The sequence below is a fragment of the Rhincodon typus genome, chromosome 5 (assembly GCF_021869965.1).
Source record: "Rhincodon typus isolate 14 chromosome 5, sRhiTyp1.1, whole genome shotgun sequence".
Lineage (NCBI taxonomy): Eukaryota > Metazoa > Chordata > Chondrichthyes > Orectolobiformes > Rhincodontidae > Rhincodon > Rhincodon typus.
Genome location: NC_063336.1, coordinates 119,229,760 through 119,254,816, shown reverse-complemented (window position 1 = coordinate 119,254,816; position 25,057 = coordinate 119,229,760). Strand labels below are relative to the sequence as shown.

The window sequence follows — 25,057 nt, the reverse complement described above, 5'->3', positions numbered from 1 at the left end:
GGGTAGAAATGTCATTACTATGTTACATAAGTTTAAGAAGAAGTGGGGTAAATTTAAAGGAGATGTGAGAGGCAAGTTTCTGAAACAGAGGGTGGTATGTGCCTGGAATGCACTGCCAGAGATGGTAGAACCAGATACAATAGCAACGTTTTGGAGGCATCTTGACAAATACACAAATAGGCAGGAAATAAAGGGATATGGACTGCTTAGAGGCAAAAGGTATTTAGTTTTGAAAAGGTATTATGTGTTGGTACAGGTTTGGTGGGCCAAAAGGCCTGTTCCTATGCTGTAATGTTCCTTGTTCTTTGATTTAGAAGTGATGCCATAACTGCTGTTAAACGTTGAATAAATCTGTACCAAGGTAACTATAAAAGAACCGTATTTAATATTCAGAGTTCAGTGACTGTAAAGCTATAAGCAGTGTATAAATGTTTTTCACTGTTGTTTGTTTATATTATTTACATTAGCAACTGCTTATGAAATATGTAAAATGAATTGCTGTCCCATTTTGAATGTGGATTGTACATTATTCCTGAGAAACGCAAAATAAAAATTCAGCCCATCGAGCCTGTTCCACCATTAAATATGATCGTGGGTGATCATCCAACTCTATATCCTGTTCCTGTTTTATCCCCATACCCTTTGACCCCTTTAGTCCTAAGAACTACATCTAACAACTACTTGAAAATAGTCAACATCTTGGCCTCAACGGCTTGGTGAATTCCACAGGCTGCCCACTCTCTGACACTCCTCATCTCAGTCCTAAATGGCTGACTCCATATCCTTAGACTGTAACCCAGGTTCTAAATTCCCTGAGCATTGGGAACACTTTTCCTGTATGTACTCTGTCCAGTCCTGTTAGAATTTTATAGGCTTCTATGAGACTCACCGTTCATTCTTCTAAACTCTAGTGAATATTGTCTTAACTGATATAGTCTCTCTTCATACGTCAGTCCTGTTGTCCCAGAATCAGTCTGGTAAACCTTCACTGCAGTCCCTCCATTGCTAGAACATCTGTCTTCAGATAAGGTGACCAAAACTGCACACACTTCTCCAGGTTTAGTCTCACCAAGGCCCCCTACAATTGCAGTAAGACATCCCTGCTCCTGTCTCAAATCCACTTGCTATGAAGGTCAACATAGCATTTGACTTCTTCTCTGCCTGCTGCACCTGGATGTTTACTTTCAGTGAGTGGTGTATGAGGGACACAGAGGTCTTGTTGCACCTTCCCCTTTCCCAACCTATCACCATTCAGATAATAACCTGCCTTCCTGTTTTTGCTAGCAAAGTGGATAACCTCGCACTATCTATATTATACTTTAATACCATGCATTTGTCCACTCACTCAACTTGTCCAAATCACACTGAAGTGTCTCTCATCCTCTTCAGAGTTCACCCTACACTCCCCAACCCCCAGCTTTGTTCTATCTGCAAACTTGGAGATATTTAATCTAGTTCCTTTACCTAAATCATTGATAGATATTGTGAACAGCTGGGATCCAAGCGCTGATCACAGTGGTAACCTGACTAGTCACTGCCAACCACTCGGAAAAAGGCCCATTTATTCCTACTCTTTGTTTTCTGTCTGCCAACCAGTTGTCTATCCATGTTGGTGCTCTACCCCCAATCCCATGTGCTTTAATTTTACATGCTAGTCTTTATGTGGAACTTATTGAAATCGTCTGAAAGTCTAAGTAAACTACATCCAGTGGCTCTCCCTTATCAACTCTACTAGTTATATCCTTGAAAATGTCCAATAGATTGTTCAAAACACGATTTCAGTTTTGTCAACCCATGCCGACTCTGCCCAATTCTGTAAATGTTTTCCAAGTGCTCTGCAATCAGACCTTTCATAATGGACTCTTAGTATTTTCCCCAATTCAAATTTTGGATTTTTTATATGAATTGAACATGCGTAAAGCTGTGCAAATGGAGAATTTGCGCTGATGGCTCCTAGGTTTAACATTTCCTTCATAACACGTACCTTTCTTTATGAACCACAGTCTGCCAATAAAATCCTCAAGCAAGACATAAAGTTGCAAATAATGGCTATAAAACAAATATTAGAACATAGCATTAACCAGCCACATCTCAAGGCATGGTGGATCAGTTTGGTCTTGAGATGGTTTTATCTTATAGAATCCCTACGCATTGGGAGAGAAGTTCAACCTCAGACATCCTTGTAGGCGCACATATCCCACAAACTTGAATAGAAGTCTCTGTTTTGTGCTTGACGTAAGCTTTTTTTCATTAAATATCATTTTATATGCTTGTTCTCTTCAGAATTGTCTGAATCAGGCATTTAATTTAAAAAGATTGTGTCTGTCTATAGGTTGGGAAATTAAACAATCAGACGGCTGTTCAGCAAGTCCTCAGAATTCAACCTCCAGCTCATCATCATCTGGGAAAATGGACCAAGCCCTGCAAGGACTAGGCAGGAAACCCTCTCAGAGGTCTGACAGACTCAATGCAAGTGAGTTTAAACATTTCAATTCCGTCAAAACAGGAAACACACAAGAACACCACACAGCTAAACACGTTTTAGTGAAATCCCCAGAATTAATGTTATAAACTAAGTTGCCAATCTCTGTTGTCTGCTGTACTTTCTTTTGCCTCTCAGTGTGGTGGCTAGGGAAGGGTGTCCTATTTATCCATCTGATCCAATCAGAACCCCAGTACAGAGCAATGGAACAAACTTTTTAATGTTTGAGCATTTAGTGATGCTGCTGGTAAAAGCAATTCAGCTGTCTCAGATGTGCCTTGTTAACGTAACTGAAGTAAATGTAAGCTTGGAGAAAGAAATTGGTCATTGCAAAGTTACTGCTCGAGTACAGCTACTAGTCATCCATCAGGAAAAAGTGATATTGAATTGTGACAATAACAGAAGTCAGAAATATGGAATAACATTCTGAAATTCAAATATAGTTTTTATTAAAATGATTAAATTCTTGCATTGGAAATATCCTTTGAGAACTTATGTCCTACCCTTCAAATATGCATTAAAGTGCAAAAATAATGTGTGCAGTTAATAAAGTGCTAGAGGGGAGAGTGACAATGCTGTCAAACAGCATTTGGTTCTTCATTACAGCCTCGATTCAATCATGTGGAAAGATACTGCATTTTCGAGACGATGGGAGAGTGACGGCCCCAACATCAAACCCGTTTGACTAAGTGTCACATCAAGAAACCCCAGCAAAACTGGAGTCTGTAGGAATTGGGGGAAAACTCATAACTGATCAGAGTCACACATGGCACAGAGGAGGAGTTGTGGTGCACACAAAATCCTGACATTATCCAGGACAAACATCCACACTCTCCACCACCGACACCCAGTAGCAGCAGGGTGTACCATCTAGAAGACACACTGCAGAAATTCACTATGGCTCCTTAGACAGCACCTTCCAAACCAGAACCATTACAATCAATAAGGACAAGGGCAGCAGATACATGGAACACCACCAGCTGCACTTCCCCTCTAAACCACTCGCGATCTTGACTTCAGAATATATCGCTGTTCCTTCAGTGTCACTGGGTCAAAATCCTGAATCTCCCTTCCTAACAGCATTGTGGTTGTCCCTGCACCAAATGCACTGCAGCATTTTAAGAAGACAACACACCACCACCTTCTCATGGGCAACTTGGAATGGGCAATAAATGCTGACAAGTCAGCGACACCCACTTGAATAAGCAAAAGAAAATGCTCCTACAGAAATACTGAAATGGAATTAGAATGATGTATCAAGCCATAAAGTTGTTATTTTGTAATTTTGAGTGAGTGCTGATCTTTATTTATTTAAACTTGGGATGTGTGTTATTAGTCAGGGCAGCATTTCAAGTCTTGGCATTATTGCTTGTGAGAAGGCTCTGGTGAGTTACCTTTCTGAACCATTGCAGTCGATGTGGTGTAGGTAGACTCACGGAGAGTTTTGGGATTTTAACCCTGCTATGGAGGCAGAATGCTGATATAGTTCCAATCACAATGGTGAGTGACTTAGAGGAAAGTTTTCAGGTTGTGGTGTTCCCATCCATCTGTTACTCTTGTCCTCGTCGTTGATAGAGGTTTTGGGTTTGGAAGTCAAAGGATGGCTACAGCAAGGACTTGGCGCAGGATAAACTGTCATGAAAAAATTTATTTGAACCCAAGATTCAGGGCAGAGTGCATCAGAAACATAACAAGCATATGTTCTGTGTTTGCTATTTCTAGCAAAATTATACAAGAGTTCTCAAAAAAAACCACAAGTAGAGACAATCTGCTTCCATGGTGTCTACTCTGAGAAATGGAAAATTCCTTAGTTGTGGGCGAGAGCTGATCTGGTGAGCCACATTTGAGACCCTCCATGAAACTTAATCATTTGATCAACCTTTTGGCCACCCTTCCTCATATCCTGACTTGGCATTTATTTTTTCCTTATGTTTTTATGAAGCAGTCTAGAATTTGTTATACATTAGAAGTGCCATATAAATTCAATTTGCTATTAAGTATAGAGATCAACTTTCTGTTTGCTCAACATTTGGCCTGAAGTACAGTGCACTAGTGTAGGACACATTACAGTTAGAAACTGACGAGTTGTTAGCAGGTTAAATTAACTGAAGGGCATTTCTCATTCAGCTCCAATTGTGTGAAATGTTACATTTTTATAAGGACAATTTGTGAACCAGTCTCTGTTTTATTCAGCTTATTGAGTTTGACTTATTCACTTGTTATGGACTGGACCAAACCATCTCAAAATATATTAAGTAGATAGCCTAGACCCTAACCTTTTCTCAGTTTAAAGTTAACTGTAAGGTGTTGCATTCCAGATGCAACTTGATTGGTCAAACTATTTGACTTTAAGCAAAACACCCTTTATTTTTACACTTATATTTAAAATACAGACAAAATAAAAAGGAAGGAAAAGAATTGACTTAACTGTAACTCTATTGAAATGCTTAACAAAATAATATATATTAACTACTACTAATTAACTGTTCCAATAGTAACATCCCATGAACACACCCTTGGCAAAGGCAAATTCAGTATAATAGATTGTCTCACATGCAACTCTAGCAGCAAGAAGAGAACCCCAGTTTTTAGCTGTAACAGAGAGAGGAATAAGAGCTTCCACATCCAGCTTCCAGATTCCAGCAACTGCTACTGAAACCTAAAACTAAAAATCCTGGTTTTGTGGAAGCTTGACCCCACCCATTCATGCTGCTTCTATTGTTCCAACTTTAAAAAACCCAAGGCCTTACAAGCTGTTTATTTTATTGGCTTTGGAACAGACCACTCGCCACCTCTGCCTCAACCTTTCTTCACAAAAACAAATCCGGGACAAAATACACCTCTTAAAGCCCTAGTATTGTCACACAGTACTGATTTAGAAAGCACCTAAACTGTAAAGTCAACTGGATGGCATGATTTAAATCAACAAGATTCCCTGGAGTGCTTCTGTTCTTCCTCATTGTTGTCAGTGTAAATGAGGCTACTCCCTGAGTTTGTGATAATTTTCCAAAGAAAAGCTCCTGTTGAGGATGTGTGAAAACTTGGACCTAGTTGTAGTTTTGTATTGGAGCAGCTAAACAGTTGTGAACGGAGGAATATTTAATTTTTGACAGTTTTGTACATTCAACAGAAAGTCATTAAATGGACATTGTGCAGAGTCTGGGAATTATTTGAGAAACTGATACATATTTAGGAATAAACCTTTGTAACACTATTTAAAGTTCCTAATTGTATAAATTAAAATCAGGTACAAGTTTTGGTCACTAATTGGTCAATGACTTGAGCCCAGAATGATACAATCATTAGACCTGGAGAGTTCAGTCAGATTTTTAAACGTAAGCCCATGAGACATGGGAGACACAGGAGCAAGTAGGACATTCACTGAGATCGTGGCTGATCTGATAATCCTCGTCTTGACTTTCCTGCCTTTTCGCCATAACTCTGATTCCCTTACTGATTAAAAATCTGTCTCAACTTGACCACCCAGCCTCCACAGCCCTTTGAAGTAAAAATTCCACCAGTTCAGTACCTTCAAAGTAAAAAATCTTCGTTGTCTCTGTTTTAAATGGATTACTCCTTATTCTGAGATTATACCCTTTGGTCCTAGACTCTCAAAGGGGATACAACCTCTCAGCATCTACCCATTCAAATCCCACAAGAATCTTGTATGTTTCAATGAGGTCTCCTCTTATCTTTCTGAACCCCAATGAGCACAAACTACTCCACCTTTCCTCATAAGAAAATTCCTCAATTTGTGGTATCAGTCTAGTGAACCTTCTCTGGACTTCCTTCAATGCCAGTATATATTTTCTTAAATAAGGGGACCAAAACTGGACGCAGTATTCCAGCTGTGATCAGACTAGTGCCTTGTATAGTTTTATCAAGACCTCTCTAGTTTTGAATGTTATCCCGTTTGAAATAAAGGCCAACTTTCATTTTGCATTCCCTATTACTGCTGAATGTGGTTGCTAGTTTTTTTTTGTGATTCATGCACTCGGATCCCCAAATCTCTCTGCTGCAGTTTTCTGCAGCCTTTCCCCACTTATATAATGTTCAGTTCTTCTATTCTTCCTGCCAAAGTGCATAACCTCACATTTTTCCACATTGTAATCCATCTGTCAGGTTTTTTAGTCACTCACTCAACCTGCCTATCTTCCTCTATACACTCATCTTCACAACTTGCCTTCCCAACTATTTTTGTATCATTCATATTCTTAGCTATAATAGATTCACTTTATGATTTTAAATCATTAAAGTATGTTCTAAATAATTGTGGCCCCAACACTGATCCCTGTGGCACTTCATAATTACAGACTGCCATCCTGAAAATGTCCCCTTTATCCCAACACTGCATGTTCAATCAGTTACCAATTTGCTATCCGTACTAATATGCAAAGACCCTGGGCTCTTATTAAGTTTTGTTGTGTTTAGTACCTTATCGAACACCTTTTGAAAATCTAAATATGTTATATCTACTGGTTCCCCTCAATCTATCCTGTTTGTTACCTCCTCGAAGAATTCTAGTATGTTTGTCAGGAATGATTTTCCCTTCATGAAACTATACTCACCCTGCTTCTGTTTGTAAATGTTCTGCTACTAAACCTTTTATGATAAATTCTAATACTTTCCCAATACAGATGTTAAGCCAACTGGCCTAAAATTACGTTATTTTGTCTCTCTCCCTTTTTTTGAATAAGGGTGTTACATTGGTGGTTTTCCAATCCGCTGGGATTTTTCCAGAGTCTCAGGGTTTTTGGAAGATTGCTACCAGGGCACCCACTATCTGCAACTATTTCATTTAAAATCGTAGGATGCATCCCAACAAGTCCAGACATTTAGCCCCGTTAATGTCCCCAGTACTTTTTCTCTGGTGGTATTTGTGCTTATTTCCTATCCCTTGATTATTTCGTTATTTTTAGAATGCTGTTATTAACCTGAGAGCCCAGCGTTCAAGTTATTCTTTGTGCCCGATGAACAAGTCTGTAGTCATGGCTGAGTGGTAAACTGATGGATTACAATAAAGGTGAGGAGAAATTCGCCCTCTCAAAGGGTTCTGTGACTTTGGAACTCTGCCTCAGAAGGTGGTAGAAGTGGGGTCACTGAATACTTTTGAGGTGGATGATATTTGTTAGTGTGCACCACTGGGAATATGGAATTCGAAACACAAACAGATTAACCATGACCGTATTGATTGGTTCAGGCTCAAGAGGTTAAAATGCCTACATCTGCTCATATTTTGTAGTAGAAATCCATTGGGATCACCTTACAGGTTTGGATCCTGCCAACTGTTTCTGTATAAGGAGTTTGTGGTGCAGTGAGAGTGTCCCTACTTCAGTGCCAGAAGGTCTGGGCTCAAGTCCCACCTCAGAATTTGATGGCCATGTCCAAGTTAATTTTAAAAAAACACGCACACATTAACACTCACTCAGAGATAGTGGGAACTAGTAGGAACTGTCGATGCTGGAGAATCTGAGATAACAAAGTGTAGAGCTGGATGAACACAGTAGGTCAGGCATTATCAGAGGAGCGGGAAAGCTGACGTTTCGGGTGTGGACCCTTCTTCAGAAGAAGTGCCCAGACCTGAAACGTCAGCTTTCCTGCTTCTCTGATAATGCCTGACCTGCTGTGTTCATCCAGCTCTACACCTTGTTATCACACATCTGGGAATTGGTAGCTGTATATTTGCAATGCCTCACCTTGTGAGTAACTCTGATACTCAGTAAATATTTACTTCTAGTTTCCTCATTCACTGACTACTATAAAGAGTTCTAACAATAATCATATTTCCAATTGGGCACTTCCATTGGCTTGATAATGATTACTTTGGCCTCTGAATAAGAATTTTAAATAATATGTAAAACGATCTTAAAGTATTGCATTGAAGAAGTTTCAGTTACATTTATAAAGTTGAATGGGAGGCTGCAAAGTTTGACCAAGGGGCAGATTCTGAACAGAAGATGAAGGAATGTAAAGGAAATGGGAGATTATAAACACTATCAAAGATATTTTAGGAGGTTCCTGAAGAGAGAGTACAAAAATTCAATGGTTAAGTGTTGGATTTTGCACAAGAATACATAGAACTCTAAGTAAAATCTATTCATACTTAGAATTTTGTTTTAAGCTTAATTATTTCCACCATTTTGCTAGATACTCAAAGGGTAATTGTATGTTATGTGAAACATGAGCATCAAATGCCAACTTTCATGTTTCAAAAACACTGGAAAGTTTTGGTTTCTAAACCATGTTTGTCAAATTAAATCTTTGTGTTTGCCTCAAAAGTAAGTGAACTCACAGGGCTATGGGGACCTTGGGAAGGGTCCTTAAACAAGGCTTTGTGGATAGAGCTTAGGGATGTTAAGGGGGGCAGCTACTTTACTGGGAATGTATTATAGGCCCCCAAAGAGTCAGCGGGAAATAGAGGAACAAATATGTAGCTAGTCAGAGAGATGTGTAATGGTAGTAATTGGTTAATTATACTAGGGTTATCAACTTTCCCAACGTAAGTTGCGATGGTCTTAGCATTACAAGTTTAGAAGGGGCAGATTTCTTGAAATGTATCCAGAGGAGTTTGTTTTGTATCAATATGTAGAAGCCCAACAAGGGACAGTGCAATGCTGGATCTTGTGCTGGGGAAAGAAGCTGGACAAGTGTCCGATGTGGCAGTGGGGGAACATTTAGTTGATAGTGACCACAACACGGTACGGTTCAAATTTGTTCTGGGCGACGAAAATGATGGCCTGCAAAAGACAGCTTTGGATTGAGCGAAGGCAGATTTTATTAAAACAAAGCAGGAACTGGCCACAGTAGACTGGGAACAGCTCCTTGCAGGTAAGTCTACAGCAGAGCAATGGGGGCTGGGTGCATTCAAAAAGGAGCTGGGGGAAGAGTACGGGTCCAACATTTACCCTTTAAAGGGAAATATAAGAGCAATAAGTTCAGGGAACCCTCAATGTCCTGAACTTTCCGAGACTGGATAACCAAGAAGAGAAGGGCTTTTAGCAAATCAAAGAGAGGAATTTAGCTGCAGCCCTAGAGGAATATAGGAAGTGCGGGAGGGGACTTAAGAAAGCAATTAGAAGAGCAAAAAGGGATCATGAACAAGGACTTACGAGCAGGATCAAGGAGAATCATAAGACATTTTTTAAAATACATTAAAGGGAAGAGGTTAACCAGTGAAAGAATAGATCCTATTAGGGACCAAGGGGGTAATCTGTGCATGAAGCCACAGGATATTGGAAGGGTGTTGAATGAATACTTCTCCTCAATCTTCACTCTGGAAAAGGAAAATGTAGGTACGGAATTCAGAAAAAGGGACTGTGAGGAACTTGCACTATGTGACATAGGAAATGGAGAGGTATTGGAGGCTCTGTCAGGCTTACAAACAGACAAAACCCCTGGCCTGGATGAATTACATCCCAGGCTGCTGTGGGAGGTGAGGCAGGAAATTGCAGGGACTATACCACAAATTTTTAATAATCTCTGGCTGTGGGGGAAATGCCAGAGACTGGAGGAAGGCTGATGTGGTTCCACTTTTTTGGAGGAAGAGATGAACCAGGAAATTACAGACCAGCGAGTGTCACGTCAATGGTAGGGAAATTCTTGGAGAAAATTCTGAAGGAGCGAATTAGTACCCAATTGGAAAGGCATGAGTTAATTAGGGATAGTCAGCATGGCTTTGTCACAGGGAGGTCATGCCTAACAAATTTGTTGGAATTTTTTGAAAATGTGAGAAGCGTGTGGATGAGGGAAGTTCAGTTGATGTGGTTTATATGGATTTTAGCAAAGCTTTTGACAAGCTCCCCCATGGGAGAGTGATTGTTAAGGTTAAAGCACATGGAATTGAGGGAAATTGGTGAGATGGATCAGAAACTGGCTCAGTAATAGGACACAAAAGGGTAGAGGTGGAAGGCTGTTTAAGTGACTGGAAGCTGGTGTCCAAGAGTGTACCAGAAGGATCGTGCTGGGATCCTTATTGGTTGTTATATACATAAATAATATAGATTAAAGTGTGGGGGAATGTTAAGCAAGTTTGCAGATGGTGCCAAGATTGGTAGAGTGGTTAATAGCGAAGACAATGGTTGTAGGTTACAGGAAGATATGGATGGGTTGGCCAGATGGGCAGACCAGTGACAAATGGTACTTAATCCTGATAAGTGCAAGGTGATGCACTTTGGAAGAAGAAATAGGCCTAATTTGTATAATTGCTCCTCATTATTTAACCCTGAATTCCAGATATCATTCTTGTAAACCTACATTGTATTCCCTCCAAGGCCAATATATCCTTGGTAAGGTGTGGTGCCCAGATCTGCTCACAGCACTCCAAGTGGGGTCTCACTAGGGTTTTGTATAACTTCTGTGTCCTTGTACTCCAGTTCCTCTAGCTGTAAAGTCCAGCATTCCATTAGCGTTTTTGATTATTGGTACAGAGTTGTGATAAATGCCCACTTCCTTGCCTGCTTGAAAAGTCTAATGCGTGAAGTCATCTGTAAGCTTTAACAGCTGTAAAATCATGGTAAATGAGGCTGGCCAAAGGTAGGAATTTATAAAGTAGGGCCATGACTTAAACTTGCATTCAGATTATTAACCTTTGAAAGCTTTAGACTAGTATTCTGAAATTCTAAAATAGTACATTTCATTGATGTAAGGGAATTGAGGATAGTCTGAGCATGTTATTGTAATAAATAAATGATCCTTTTTTGATTACTTTTTAGGACAGCTGAAAAGGACAAAAGCCACTGACATTGATGTGGAGACACCAGACTCCATACTCGTAAACACAAATCTACGGGCTCTTATAAATAAGCACACCTTTTCTGTTTTCCCTGGAGAGTACCAGCAACGATTGCTTCTCCTGCTTCCTGAGGTGGACAGACAGGTCTGTATGTGGTCCATCTTATCATTGTTTCTGTCAAATGCCGGCACCTACATGAATAACTAGTTTGTTCTCTTCTCTTGTGTCATTACACATTCCTTCGGCACTGTTGTCCCCATGCTGTGGCTGAAGAAGTGTAGAACCTCAGACCTTCCCATCTGAACAGTGTTGGTGGTAGATGGCATTCTTAGAGATGTTACACCATTTGGGATGCCTCTCTGCACTCTTAGACAACAGGATTTATTTATCTGTAAACCCAATTCTGTACAAGGGATATTTAGAGCCTGACTGCCGATCGGAGGGGACTGAAACAGTATGTGGCTGGTGGGAGTGATTCCTATGAGTAATTTGATGTGGTATCCAAAGGGTAATGTAAGTACGTAAGAGGCTGGACAATAGATAAAAAGTTGCCCCTTGACCTGAGTGTCTTTGTTGCTGGTTCTTTGTGAAAGAGAGGACAGTGAGGGTCTAGTAGGCTTTATTGGTTCTACACTCGATGTAATGTGCCTTCTCAAGGCAAGTTGCATAATACCAGGAAACAGGTATACATTGTCCACTTTAGTATGTTTCAAGCAGCAAGTAATGGCTGTGCAAAGATGCACTGACTTCAAAATGTAGATACCCAATTGCACTGAGCTTGTTTTACTCCACTTGGGTAACAGTACTAACCCCAGAGGCAACCCAGTAACCTAGATAATTAAATTCCCTGTCTCCATAAATTGAGCAGAAAAAGGAGATATGCAAATTTGACCACTGGGTTTTGATATTGGTCTTCCAGATTTGGATACAAACAAGGCAAATGGAAAATGTTGGCAGCTGTGCCATATTTCAGAATTTGTACCAGATTTAATTTGGGCATGAGCAAGACACTACAGGTGCCAGGCCATAGAAAGAAACACAGAAAATACTTTAAATACAAAGTGTGTCCATAGTTACAAAGATAGAGCTGATTTTTTGGATGGAGACCTATCATCAGAGTGACAACTAAGGAATCTGCGAAAAGAGAAAAACGTGTCATGGAGCACCAGAATCAACAGATTGATGCCACCCTCCCCCAGGTGACCCCTCCCTGGGTGTTTGTGTTAAATGAGTTAAATGTTGTAAACTGTTAATGAAGCAAGCATTAAGTGATATAAAAGAAAATTGATGAAATAATGGGGGTATCTTAGAATCCCTACAGTGTGGAAGCAGGCCAATTGGCCCATCGAGCCCAAACTAACTCTGAAAAGCATCCCATCCAGACCCACCCAATCCCTGTAACCCCACATTTCCCAGGGCTAATCCCTGGACATTATGGGTAATTTAGCATGACCAGTCCACCCAGCCTGCACATCTTTGGACTGTGGAAGGAAACCAGAGCACCCGGAGGAAACCCACGCAGACACTGGGAGAACATGCAAACTCCACACAGACTGTCGCTCGAGGCCAGAATCAAAGATAGGTCCCTGGCACTGTGAGGCAGCAGTGCTAACGACTGAGCCACCGTGCTCTTCCTACAGGTGTATCGAGAGGACAAGACCATATGTAAATATTGGGGTCAAGAAAAGTCCATGTTCATCCAAAGCAAAAGAAATAGAAAAGGAAGTAAGCATTGTTATAGATGTGGCTAAAATAAAATAAAGTCTGAAAAGAAAACGTACAAGACATACTGGACCTGTTAGATCTGAGAAGGGAGAAAGGAACAATTCAAACGAAAGTCACAGACCCCACCTGTGCTATGCTTTGTCCCAGGACTCCTCACCCTTTGTAAATTTTATTTCCCCCTTTCAAAAGACGTACTAACCATACTCGCAGCAAAAGCACCAATAGCTGCAAGGAAAATGCAGGATGCAGGTAAGTTCTGAAGTTCTTTCCAGCCCTAAAACAGTCACATTGAGCAAAGGCTCTTCAAAACTTAACACTGGCAATATCAGCAATATTCTGGTGAACTGCAGCTTCCTACCCTACTTGCTGGGTTTTCCTCAACCACCATGGGCAACTCATGATGCCTGTGAGCTCTAGGGAGAGGTGTATGGTCAGGGCTGAGCACAGGTCATCAGCAGCAGGCCTGCAGTCTGAGTATGGGGACAAAATGACAATCCTGCTCCTTCCAGCTCAATGTTTAGTTACATTGAAAAGAAAATGGGTTTGTGGGTTTAATTCTCAAATGAGCCGTCTGGTTACACCAAGTTCATCAAGCAACATGTCTGGTCGATTTTTAAGGTGTCAGTTAGAATCAGTAGGTTAAATGTGTATTATTTTACATCTGGCAACTGTGGAGGAGCCTGATGATTGGGAAAACCTCATTTGTGGTTTGAAAATGTAAATTGAAAGGAAGCATTATGGGGGTGAAATTTGACTTTGGTAGCAGTATAATGAAACGGTTATTCAATTGACTCAATGTTTTAGATCCTGCCTGATTGTCTGTCTCCCTTTTGAAGTAAACAGAAAGTAAAATCAGGAAGGGTAGGACGTAGATGGACAATTTGCTGTTGGCTGTTTTATGTTGCCATCAAAGTCAACTTTCACCTCTTCTGTCCTTAATGTTGTACCTGTCCTGGATAAATGTAATATTTGTACACCAAGGCTGTTTCTCAAATGTTCATGTGGCTACCTTTGCAATGCTTTTGGAGCAATGGTGTATTTGAATTTTTCTCACAGGTGGGTACAGATGGTTTGATGCGTTTGAGCACCTCAGCACTCAATAATGAATTCTTTACTTCTGCAGCCCAGGGTTGGAAGGAACGCTTATCAGAAGGTAAGGAACCAATGCCAGTTACAAACAAATACTATATAATTCGAGTGTACAACTAGAATTCCTCCACCTAAAAAAAAGACAATACAGTGGTTATCCATTAAAATTCAAATTTGTTAGCAACTATTTAACGCAGCTGGGAGTAAGTTATAAGCATCACCATAGATCTATTCAATATGTTAACATAAAACAAAGAACTGTGGATGCTGGAGATCTGAAACCAGCAATTTCTGTTTTTGTTTCGAATCATTATGTGATGTACTTGTATCATATTTAGGATAAATTTTTGAAATATTAGTGTTTATGTAATAACAAAAGTTTTGAGAACAATGCCTGGTATGTGAACTTCAGCTTTGCAGAGAAACCTGTTGCATACTCCATCACATGTTTACGGTGAGTGAGTACACAGTCTATTGTAATAGCCGCCTCTGCAAAATCTTCTCAATCTCACATCCATGTATTATGTGTCACACAGAATGAAAACCGAGCTTTATTCCTTTAATCCGAGAGAGCTATATGAAATAATTTTATTCAACATAAAATGTGAAATAATTGGGAACATTGGAAGTTAGATGTGGTATCACAAGACAGAGGCCCTTCTCTGTGAGAATCGGGATATGAGTGCTTTTTGTTTTAAGTGAATGAGTTTGACAAGGTTCCAAAGGGAAATGAAACAGTTGCCCATTGTGGATTCAGGGAGAGACCCAGGACCCTATCCAGTTGTGACAGAATGGTACTGAGTGATGTTCTGTGAGGCTGCTGTATGCTTAGAGAGAGTGGAAGTGGAAAGAAGTAACATTTTCAAATAGTAATGGAAGAAAGAAACAGCAATTCAGTTTAGGCTCATTAATGTCCATGTGCTGTTCTTGTAGCTTTATGATAATGGATCACATCTCGTTTCTTCTGTATTTTAACATTTTTATATACTTTGCTATACTTCAGTGTGATGTAATACTGAGTGGATGTGAAACCCAATGTTAAGATACTGCTCCAAGATACCACACTTCACCTTCCCAGTATTCATTACAATTCAGCTCAGTCAAGATTAATATCTTTTTGACCTGTAAAGTGTCAAAAATAAGATTTCATTGCATTTCACCTCAGCACCCAGTCCATATCTGACATCTGTTTAATTATTTGCTTGTGTGGCTGCACATTCACATTCAGTGACATTGCCATCCACTATCATCATGCTGGAGGTTATCATTGACCAGAAACTGAACTGTTTCCAGCCATACGAGTACTCTGGCCATGAAAATAGGTCAGAGACTGAGAATTCTATGGTGAATAACACTCTGCCGGACTCCCCCCAAAGCTTTTCCACTATCTACAAGTCAGGAGTGTGATGAAATACTCTTGATTTTTCCTGCATGGGTGCAGCTTCAACAACATTTAACAGCATCCAGGAAAGAATAGCCTGCTTGGTTAGCACCACGTCCACCATCTTCAGTTTCCTGTCCCTTCACCAATGCACATTACCAGCAGTGTGTACCATCGACAGGAAAACAAAGAATTGTAGATGCTGGAAATCTGAAACAAAAACAGAAATTGCTGGGGAAACTCAGAAAGTCTGGCTGCAACTGTGGAGAGAAAAAAGCAGTTAACGTTTCGAGTCCAGTGACCTTTCGTCAGAAATGAAACCAACTGGGAATTAATGGTAATATGCTGACAATGGTGGAGGAGGGAGGGTAGAGTGAAACTGACCGGGAGCTTCAACACGTCACCATGCCAGCATTGCTGTCTCAGCCTTGCTTCAGTGTTCCAGCAAAGCTCAATGCCATCTGGGGTAACGACACCTTGTATTCTGCCGAGATACCTCACAGCTTTCAGGACTCAACATTGAGTTTAACAGTTTCAGAGCATGAGCGCCTTCCTCCATGTTTGTTACATTTCCTCACTGCTCCAGCTCCTGTTTTGTATGAGTTGCTGCCGTTTCCCACTACTCAGTTCCCGTTCTTGCCTATTTAGCATTTAGTTCTAGCCCAGCTTACTATCAACAATCTTGACTTGGAATGATATTGCTGCTACTTTACTGTCGCTGGATCAGAATCCTGGAACCCCACCATTCTAACAGCACTGCAGTGTTCCCAAAGACACATGGATCACAGCAGTTTAAGCTTCACACCAGCTTCTCAGTGGCACTCCAGGATGGGCAACAGGTAATGGCTTAGTCAGCAATGCCCACATCCCATGGAATAAGAAATACAGGAAAAAAATTGGAGGCTAGATTTCTCTTTGGTCCTTGACAGTGATGGGCAGGTGAGTGAGGAAGAGATGGGTTGGGGAGGTGTTGGAGTGTGTGGGGGAGTGGGTGAGGTTGGGGTGGATGATGGAAGAGTGGGTGACGGGGTTGCTGTGGGCTGTAAGGAGGTCTGTGGTCACATTCCCTGCAGAATTTATTCAGCAGTCTGTTTTCTCATGTTCCTTCTTTCTGTTCAGCAACTTATTTGTGGTCATTCTTCACCAACAAGTGTAACCTGTTAGGGACAGTGCTTTTTCAGAAATATATTTTACATAACGTTTTAATTGAAATCGAGACCAAGATGCAAGTTGCAGTCAGTCTGAAGGATCTGTAATGAATATCCTTCCAATTCTGTTAGGTGTAAATCTGAATTAATCAACATTAATTTCACATTCTTTTTCTTCATTTACAATGTACTTTCCAGTTTCACATGAGATGGATGTTACTGAGAGGGTAGGAGGTTACCAAAGTTCACTAACCCCTCTAGCCAACCGCTCACAAGTGTTTAAGGGAAGCTTGGGTTATTTCCACATTTTAAGTTTCTCTCTCCCACTGTTTGTGAGGAAATTGTTTGTTTCTCCCAACCATCAGTTATTCAGGTTAAATTGAGAAATAAGTATGTGGACAAATTGGCCAGAAACTTTGAACTGCCACTTTCTGTTGCAGTTCATTAGTATAATATCATAGAGGGGCTGCCTTGGCAACCCTGCTAGTTACAGCCTGTAACAACTTTAACTGACGTTCAGATTATAAAGTTCTGTTTATCCTGACCACTCCTTTCAATTTGGTTTTGAAGCTTATTGTTTCTATGAGACACTGGTTGATCTGTGCTCAGCCACGAGGCCAGGCCATTTCAACTTTATTACCACCGAGTGCATGTTTCTGAACATCAGGCTGCTTGAGTTGTAATTCCCCTGAAATGCAGTGATTCGTTTACATGTAAAGTGTTTAGTGGCCTGCGCAGTGAGAGTGGAGAATTTTTTATGTTAATCAGGCTTGGTTTCAAACTCATCTTCGCCTGCTTTGTGCGGACATAGTGTTATAAATATGAGCTGCTATTTATGTCCTGTTTCTCTGTTGCTAATGGTGTGATTATTCAGCAATGAATTGCAGAGACTTTTCCTGTGGTTTACTGATAACGTTGCTATACATTTTACAGATTCATATAGCAGTATCCAGCTTGTGTAATGCCCATTTCAAATAGATTATTCCCAGTAATGTTGAGTGAATATTGCTAAGCAGAATTTATACAGTAATGAAAAGTTACTGGTTTTGATCAGTGATAATTTTTAAAACTGTTTCCTGTGAGGTGATTGCTAATGCTGATAAACCGTCTCCGTAATGTTTACTGCTTCAAAGGTAATGAGCAGTGCGCATGCTCGCTTGCAAAAACATGAACAAACATAAATTCCTGGATGGGTGAATGGCCTAATTCTGCTACTGTACCTTATGGTCTCGTCGTTAACACTGTAGCGTCTATGGTTCACTGAAATCCAGGGCTAATATTGAAGCAGGAATGTCTCTTGTTCCTCCCGACTCTAAATGTGGCACTTCGATCAGTGACGAACAACACTGTAAGATTGCTTTTGTTTACTTGCCTCAGAGTTGGTGCTACAGTGTCCTACAAAGGATCTGCCTTTTCTGAATCACAATCTGCGATATGTTGAATGTAGTATACACCCACTTTTGGTGTGATACTTTTCAGCTGCACTTTGGCCTGTCATACTCTATCATCAATAACTTCTGTTACAATACTGTTTCTTTGAGTTTTCTTAATCCTTTTGATGCAGCTCCGACAATAGCTAGAAGCTAGCTGCATATCCCTGCTCGATGGTGCAACATTGCTACTCTGTTCCCTACTTAGAGGAAATTAATCAGGTCAACTGGTAAGAATAGATAACATGATACTAATAGCTGTGACTCCTGGCTTCTCCAGGAAATTTTCTTGAATTGCCCACTCCTCGCTGCCAGCTGTTCATTCCAACTTTGTCCCCAACTCAAGTGTTACATGTGTAGCCTCTACCATCCATTAACAACAAAGCAAATCATTACTGATGCTGGAAATCTTAAAAAAAAATTACTCAGGAAATACTCAGCGGGTTTGGCAGCATTTCAGAGGAAAACAAAGTTAATGTTTCAGGTTGATGACCCTTCATTCGTTCTGATGTGAGGTCATTGCATTGGAATGTGCAAGATGGAATTCCCATCACCTTCCCACTCCCAAAGCTTCCACCCCCCCAGTTTATTTCAGGATTATTTCAGGATGGGAGCAAGTCAAAGACATCTACAGCCAGAGAAAAATAAATGAGGGCCTCGGAGATGAGGACTGCACATGGATGAAGATCATGCCCCCACCCCGGCACCGTCCCCATATCACTGGCCAGAGTGAGTCAGCCAACAGCCTGGGTCTCCTGCAGTACCAGCAATGACCACCACTCTCAGTGGCACTACCACCATCAGTGAGCTGCCACCTCTGAGAGACAAGCAGCTCAAGGGAGTGAGGTATGTGCTCCAAACACAATGAGGACCCCATTACCAAGCAGATCAATGCCTGACTAGCATTTAAATCAGGTTGCAAGGCCCCAAGATGGCCTTGCTGTGTTTCCCACTCCAGCTACTAGACTGGCCCAGTCATGTTTGCATTAAATTCCATCTATTAATTCTGTTTGTGCACAGCCATATTCCCTCTCAGCTATGCTGCAAACGACACCTCACTGCTTAGGCTGGACTTTAAGTTATTGCATGTTAACTGGCCACACAAGAAAATTTAGCACTTTAAACAAATCTGTGGCATATTATGAAAATGCATTGCTGGTTATTTCTAGGGTTTTCTATTTCTCATTCACCGCATGCTCAAACCAGTCTGTCAGACCACCTCCGAACCCAGCATCTGAGAAGTTTGATCTTGAGTTACGTATGTCTGACACCACCTCACCTCAATACTGTATCAAAGTCTCACTTCCCTTAACCTCCTTATCAAGCACTGCTCACCTAACCCATCCTGTCCTCTTGCTGCTTTCCAAACCTGCAGCTAAAAAGCTGCCACTGACATCAATCTTGGAAACGAGCATAGTATTAACTCGTTAAATGCCTTAACGAAGTGAAGAACTGGGAGATATTTTTAACATAAACCCTCTGCTGACACTAATAGGGTTAGCAGAATTTAGCAGAATGCACAATTTGAGAACATAATGACCGATTTTGGAAGTTGACTTTCATTTCCCATATCTTTTTGTTGTTATTGTCTGTATCTCTTGTGTACAATTTGGGATTGACAAATGTTATATTTTATACTTCATTGTTGTCATGAGGGATTTTAGGTTGTGTCTTAGTTTGGGCTGTAACTTGCTCACTGCTCTTGCGTTTCTTCATTTTGTCATTTTATTGCATCTCAAAATGTTAGGATCCTTCCCATAGACTCTGGCTCCACATGGTTCAATCCAGGGTGATGTTGTCTCAGGATTTAGTGTCACTGTCGCATTTTCTTCTGTTCTGAAGAAGGGTCACTGCACTCGAAATGTTAACTCTGTTTTCTCTCCACAGATGCTGCCAGACCTGCTCAATTTCTCCAGCAATTCCTGTTTTTGTTTCACATTTTCTTCACATTGACTTCCAGCAGCACATCCTTGTAGGTACTGCCTTTGGCCCTCTCTGGTGCGTATGCCCAGGCTGAGCTGACAGAAGACACCTCCTTTGTGAGCCTGGCAGCTGCCACTAGACCGATATGACCAACCTAGCTGAGCTGAAGGCAGATGATCATAGCTTTGTGCTCATCGTGGCCGTTTTGTGAGAGGGCACAGTTGGTGTGCCTGCCCTTCGCTTAACATGCATGACCTTCGACAGGCAGCATTGTTGGTATGACTTCAGTGATTCTCCCATACATTGCCATCTCTACTTCAGCCTTGTTCTAGAAGTCAGGGCCATGACCACATGGTAGACCATGAATTTGGTTTCAGTTTAGACGTTCACAATGCTTCCTCAGCTGGCCAAAGGCTACACCCAACAGATCTTGAGTGATGCTGGATTTATTTCCTCTATATTGACCTTTCCATGAAAGGTAACAACCATGGTACTGGGTATGTTACACATTTCCACCCCACTTGTTATGAATTCAAATAGGGCTGAGGCATGTGCATTTGGAGGTTGCTGATAAAGAGCTTTGGTCTTTCGAATCTTGAGGCTAAGTCCCATCTTCTCCCCTACATTTCAGTAAATATGATGGCTTTTATGTGAAGATCCAATTCTGACACAGTCTGCAGAGTTTTGGTATTCCTAGGGTTCCTAAAAGGTCTTCACCGTTACTAAAGTGGCCCACGACATGAGGAGTCTGACCACACAAAATCTTTCTTACTCATTGCCAGGTTTTGCAGGACTGGTGGACCTAGGCCTTGTTAGAATGCTTTCTTTTAAGCTTTCTTGTTTTTTTTGTTTTGGCTTTTCACTCCTACCAGGAGAAGGGGATAGAGAGGTACTTTCAGTTTGCTGGCTCTGGAGGACCAGGCTACCCTGTACTTACAGATTTGTAACAAACTGCTGCTCAACCAATTCAGGGGCTGTTGCCAGGCAACGTTTCCTTAATTTTAAGGCTCTTGTTTCCATTCTGTCTCAAAGCAACTCCATTGCTTCAAAACGCATTTCAGCTGTTAACCAGTGCTTCACTTCCATTTCAGTTTATAGTCTTAAAAAGAAATATATGTGGTCCCTTACACAAGTTATATACTATATTTGAGACATTACTTGAAAATATCACAAATCTATCAATAAGCTACTGTGATAAAGATTTATAATGTTATTATCATTTGCAAATTTGGATTCTAAAGCGGAAATAAACATGTCTTTGGGTTTAGTTCCATGAAGGGGACTTTTTTAAAGGGGTCAAAAAGTGATTTAACAACTGTGAGTTCAAATATAATTTTGAAGAAAACATGTAACTTTAGTTAATGACTAGCAAGCTGCCTCGATAGCTAATTGCTGAATATTTATAGTGATGAGCACTGTAACCAGCAGAGGAACAAATGGTCAGGGGCCACCAGCCAGTTACGTTCAGAAGAAAAAAGATATACCGACAAAAGGGCAGGGAGCTTGTGGAGGTCTTTGTGTACTGGAAATACATTTTTAGTAATAAAAACAGAGTGCTAGAGAAACTCAGCAGGTCTGACAGCTCTGTGGAGAAAGAAACAGAGTTAATGTTTTGAATCCAGTATGGACTGAAAGGAGCTGGAAAACGGTGTTTTTACACTGCTGACTTGGGAGGAACGATGGAGGAGATGGTGGGGGTGCCCATAGCAAAAGACAATGGGAGTGCTAATGGTGGAAAAGGAGGTTTGGGAGGCAAAATAAGTATAAATTCTCTTTGTGTTAAAGAGAAAATAGGTCTGCTGTGCTGAGGCACAAATAAGACTGAGCTAAGACAGGGTTGTGATCAAACTAGAGGGCAGAGATCATGCTCTGAAGTTGTAAAACTCAACGTTGAGTCCAAGAGACTGTAAGGTGCTTATGTGAAGAAATATGAAAGGTTACAGAAAGAGCAGAGGTGTACACACTGTCTGCATGTGGTCTCATCAATGTAAAGGAGACCACACTGTGAGCAGCAAATACAATAGACCGTATTCCGTAGGAATGATCCAGACCTTCCAGTTGCTTGCCATCTCAATAAACCACCTTGCTCCGATGCTAACATTCCCATCCTGGGCCTGCCTCAGTATTCCAATGAAGCTCAACACAAACAGAATGAACAACACCTCATTTTCCACAACTTCACTGGGGTTTGGTGATGGAGTTTGCTGGGGAAATGGGTTAGATTGCTTTATTTTTGCTGTTTCAGAAAAAAGCTTTCAAAATCGTCATATGAATAGCTTTTTATTCTTTTGTTTGATATAGTTGCATATTCTTTCTTGAAAATACGTTGGCGGCGTGGAGTGAATATGTTCAGGGTCTGATCACGACTGTAACCAAATTGTAAAAATAATGAGGAATTATTTATTGGAACAATTAGGGACTTTCAAGCTGTGTTTCACTCTGGGATTTGTCTTGGCCAGTGTCACTATCAGCTGGGATCATAACACCATAGACACCTAAGCCATGGACTAAAGACCATCTTTCATGTAATTCTTGTATAAGATAAACTTGTTGCATTGCTGATGGTCATTTGCAAGTTGAGCACAATCCTTAGATCTGGTAATACCTGCAGCTGCACTCCAAATCCTGCTCTTCAATGATTGAAGCCTAAATGAGTTGAAGAAAAGATCTCTTTCTTTAAAAAAAAGTCATCATCTCCTGTTGGAGCTACAATGATTGGAAAACAGTCCCCTTAATGACAACCTCAATCAATACTGGATAGAATGGGAATTGGGGAAACCTGGCGTTGAGTCATACAGGAAGCTGGTTATTGTTGGTCAGTCATCTCAGCTTAAGGACATCTCTGCAGGAGTTCCTCAGGATAGTGTCCTATGCTGAACCATCTCCAGCTGCTTCATTAATGACTTTCCCTCCATCATAAGATCAGATGCACAATGTTCAGCACTATTTACAACTCCTCAGATACTGAAGTAGTCCATGTCCAAATGCAAAAAGATCTGACCAATATCCAGCATTGGGATGACAATTGGCAAATAATGCCACTCAAATGTAAGACAATGAATATCTCTGACAAGAAGGAATGTAACCATCACCCCCTGACATTTGACAGCATGACCATGATTAACTCCCCCATTGTCAACTTCCTGGGGTGTTACCAATTACCAAAAACTGAATGGATTAGCAAGATCTATAGTTACAAGAGCAGGTCAGAAGCTAGGAACCCTGCAGCAAGTTACTCACCTCCTGATTCCCCGCAGCCTGTCCACTATCTACAAGGCACAAGTCAGGAGTGTGATGGAATACTCCCCACTTGCCTGGATGAGTGCAGCCCCAACAACACTCAAGAAGCTTCACACCGTCCAGGACAAAGCAGCCGCTTGATTGGCACCACATCCACAAGCATCCCCTCCCTCCACCACCGACACTCAGTAGCAGCAGTGTGTACCATCTACAAGATGCACTGCAGAAATTCACCAAAGATCCTCAGACAGCACCTTCCAAACCCACAACCACTTCCATCTAGAAAGGACAAGGGCAGCTTATACATGGAAGAACCACCCTGCAAGTTCCCCTCCAAGCCGCTCACCATCCTGACTTGGAAATATATCGCCGTTCCTTCGCTGTTGCTGGGTCAAAATCCTGGAATTCCCTCCCTAAGGGCATTGTGGGTGAACCCACAGCAAAGATTTGGGGTCTTCAGATGATCCCTAAGCGACACGTGCAATGTATTGATCTCACTAACGTCTTTCAAAGACTTAAAAGGAGGGATTTTTCAGGGAAGTTCACAAATTCTCCCCAACAGTTCCTTGAAGTGGAAACAGGAACATCTGTCCATGATAACCTTCAGCCAGAATTTCAAGATCCAATCATGTTGGGTAAAATTCCAGCAAACCAGCTTGAGGCTTTGTTCCAGGTCCCCTCTGGCAGAAAAGTGATTGAGTTTTTTCAAGCTACAGGAATTTATGGAACTTTGTTTATCTTGAGCTTTTTACTTAATGAAACCTCTGTTGAAAATTGGGATCTTCAAATTGTAAACTTTTGCAGGAAGAAACTATCCACTTCCTGTGTCATATGACTATTGTGCAACTTGGCAGTGAAATACTAAATGTCAGTTTCCAGTATATTGAATCTAACTGACGAGCTGTCTGCAGGATAGTTTATTTACACATCACCAAAATAATTTACTTTATTTAAATGATTTTGTAATTTCAACACTGGTTGTTGTTGTCTTTTGATGAGCTACAGTTCCTCTTTGTTTTACAGAATTTCTGGAATCAAATTGATGATTTTTTTTCACCAATACCATGGAAAGGAATTATTGTTTAGACTTAAGGTTGCCAACTGCAATCCGAATTAATTACATTTTCAATTCTGTCACAATTTTGTTGGCTTGACAGGATTATGAGGAAGTTATAGTTGGTTAATTCTCTTTCTTTCTGTCTGGATAGCTTCTTAGCAGTTGTTTATGTTATGCTGGTTGCATATGCAAGTAACACAATTGTGTAATTTTATGGAAAAGCCTGTCCTCAGACTTTTAGAGATTGATTACATGGAATATCCAGTATTTGGGTAGTCTGCCTGCGAAATAACTGAAGTAATTTTTTTCATCATTGAAAATTCAGTAAAACCTGTTTGGGATGCTTGTGTAGAACATGTACTACAGCATTCCTGCATTAAGTACTCAGGAGCTATGATTAGTCCATCTTCACATACTAATGTTCATTTAAGCTATCTTTATTCCATTGATACACTTTTGATAACCCTGAATCCAATTTATTGACGAGCTCACATAGTGACTTCTTAAATCTATTAAGGCTTTTTATACTGTCACTTCTGTAGGTAATCTATTCACATCCTTACAGCCCTTTATCAATTGTTCTTTTGTTTTGTTCTAATTTAGACTCCTTATTAGGTATAAGCTGTTGAGATTCAAATATGATATAATAAATGCTTATAGTACAACAACATATACTAATTATGAAAATATTTCAGTGATAAACATAAGGAAAGGGATGAACAAAAGTTTAGGTTTGGAGAAGGCTCTTAATGAAGAGAAGGATCTTGAATGTTGGAGCGTTTTAGGGACAGTATTGCACTACTGAACCATTTGGCACTTCTCAGGATCAAAGAGAATAGTGGAAATGTCCA

The 25,057-nt window shown here is 40.7% G+C and overlaps 1 protein-coding gene across 13 annotated transcripts in view; it reads left to right on the top strand.

The window, feature by feature from the left end:
- Positions 1–25,057, top strand: part of LOC109913001 (putative Polycomb group protein ASXL2) — a 245,321-nt gene that overhangs the window by 197,590 nt on the left and 22,674 nt on the right. For 12 of the 13 annotated variants that reach the window (XM_048596839.1, XM_048596836.1, XM_048596838.1 and 9 more), the window contains 3 exons: positions 2,333–2,473; positions 11,194–11,357; positions 13,995–14,091. In XM_048596839.1, the coding sequence (XP_048452796.1) occupies positions 2,333–2,473; positions 11,194–11,357; positions 13,995–14,091 (402 nt within the window). Of the gene's footprint in view, positions 1–1,131; positions 2,236–2,332; positions 2,474–11,193; positions 11,358–13,994; positions 14,092–25,057 lie in introns of those variants that run through there. The other variant, XM_048596849.1, reaches the window with a different exon arrangement.